The sequence below is a fragment of the Notothenia coriiceps genome, unplaced genomic scaffold (assembly GCF_000735185.1).
Source record: "Notothenia coriiceps isolate Sejong01 unplaced genomic scaffold, NC01 NC01_scaffold00031227, whole genome shotgun sequence".
NCBI lineage: Eukaryota > Metazoa > Chordata > Actinopteri > Perciformes > Nototheniidae > Notothenia > Notothenia coriiceps.
This window is the reverse complement of record NW_011363928.1, coordinates 1-2,305: the sequence shown is the minus strand read 5'-3', so window position 1 is coordinate 2,305 and position 2,305 is coordinate 1. Positions and strand designations below refer to the sequence as shown.

General features: G+C 46.0%; 1 protein-coding gene across 1 annotated transcript; it reads right to left on the bottom strand.

The window, feature by feature from the left end:
- Positions 1-422: 422 nt before the first annotated feature.
- On the bottom strand, positions 423-1,418 carry LOC104959882 (leishmanolysin-like peptidase; the record flags this gene model as incomplete). The annotated part of the gene is made up of 2 exons (XM_010787795.1): positions 423-550; positions 1,301-1,418. Coding segments are annotated over 2 exons (232 nt in total), but the record flags the coding sequence as incomplete, so codon positions are not given.
- Between the last annotated feature and the right edge of the window lie 887 nt (positions 1,419-2,305).

The following is a 2,305-nucleotide window of genomic DNA, read 5'->3' as shown; positions in this document are numbered from 1 at the left end:
ACTATAAAGGAACTACAGCACGGTCACATGACTTCACGTCACCACCGCTAAGCTAAAGGAGGCTAATGTTGGGCTATAAAGGAACTACAGCACGGTCACATGACTTCACGTCACCACCGCTAAGCTAAAGGAGGCTAATGTTGGGCTATAAAGGAACTACAGCACGGTCACATGACTTCACGTCACCACCGCTAAGCTAAAGGAGGCTAATGTTGAGCTATAAAGGAACTGCAGCACGGTCACATGACTTCACGTCACCACCGCTAAGCTAAAGGAGGCTAATGTTGGGCTATAAAGGAACTACAGCACGGTCACATGACTTCACGTCACCACCGCTAAGCTAAAGGAGGCTAATGTTGGGCTATAAAGGAACTACAGCACGGTCACATGACTTCACGTCACCACCGCTAAGCTAAAGGAGGCTAATGTAAGAGTGTCAGACCTCCAGCAGTCTCTTCTCCCAGTGGTTCAGCTCCGTCCCGGTTCCCCCCTGGTTCTCCAGCTCCATGCCCTCCAGGATGGGACAGTTAAAGTGTCTCCGGGCCTCCTCCTGCAGACACAGATGTTGATATATTTCATCATTGTTTTCTCTTTTCTTGTTATATTTTCCCACAGCTTAAGGAGATGTTTTCCAAAAATATTAAAATGTAATCTAAGACAAATCCTCCAGTTTTTTATATAGTAATGTTTAAATATGCTAATGAGGCATTCTCTTATTAGATATGTGTTTATTTGCATACATTGCCCTCACAGAAATGTGATCATGTGATCATGTGATATGCCAGGTTCGTGTTTCCGGTTGTTGACATGTTAGAGCCAGATGTTTCCACAGAGGGATATCTCTTTGTATCGCTCCATAAATCAGAAAAAAGTCATTCCCTGCATGTTTCTCCGTGTGAAATGTGATATGAACACCAAGCAGGCTTAGAGATGGTTGTAGTTTGTTAAAATGACACACTAATGAGTCAGCGTTTCCGCCAGGGGGGCGTCTTGCCGTCATGCGATTCCCTTATTCAGCTTGGAACGCCCTGATCTCGAGCCGAGGGCGTCCAGAAAATGTTATAATTCGATAGAAGATCGAGTTTGGACACCCTCTCAGCCCTGGTCTGGCGGAAACACTGACATGAAAGGTCTATAAAATGTCAGAAGAGGAAAATAGTTGTGAATCTCTAAATGTCTTTTCTGTCTTACCCACAATCCAAATCTCAGAGATAATGATTTAACTTTAATACAAGCGTTTAAGAGACTGCAATCAGGGACTGTCTGAGGCACTGAGGACATGTTAGGTGGGGTCTCTCACCACGACGCGGGGGGTCACCAGCACGTGGACCTGGTGTCGGACTATCTCTCCTCCTCTGATGTCCCACAGCCGGACCACCCTCCGGATCACCGCCTCGCTCCACTGGTACAGACCCAGGCTGCACACACAGGAGGGAACGTTACTACGACAACACATCGTCTGTTTTAGTTTGAATAATATTCCTTCCCATCAACGCCTGCCTCTCTGTAATGCATTCTAAAGGTCTCCTATGATACTGTTCTTCATCAATACATCAAGGTCTCAGATATATCCAGAGCCTGTCTCTGATTGGCTGAAACACCAAACAGATCATTGCAGAAAGAAACATCTACTTCTTATATCCGTTAGCGCAGCTAGCACCAGATGCTAATAACAACAGCGCCGGTACCGGTGCGCCCTCTCCCTTGCTCGCTCTCTCGCTCCCACTTTGGCTGTGAGCTGCGGGCCCCTGATAAGCCAACATCCCCCACTTTCATCACTTACAGCGCCCACCGTACAGGGCAAATGAAACGTGTAACCGGGGTGAAAAGGGTGTTACATTGACTTAATTATGAATGTTGTGACATCGAGGCCGAACATTTGGATGAGCGCAGACGGTCAAAAAGGTTTGTTCTGATCAGCTCAGTTTCAGACAGGTTTTTATAGAAATGGATCAAAAAGAGAAAGAATCTTTGTTCCTGAAACTTTCAGAGTCTCTTTCCACAGAGGGGACACATGTTGATGTAGAAGAGACATGAAGAAGAGGGGACACATGTTGATGTAGAAGAGACATGAAGAAGAGGGGACACATGTTGATGTAGAAGAGACATGAAGAAGAGGGGACACATGTTGATGTAGAAGAGACATGAAGAAGAGGGGACACATGTTGATGTAGAAGAGACATGAAGAAGAGGGGAGACATGTTGATGTTGAAGAGACATGGGGAAGAGGGGACACATGTTGGTGTAGAAGAGACATGGAGAAGAGGGGAAACATGTTGATGTAGAAGAGACATGGAGAAGAGGG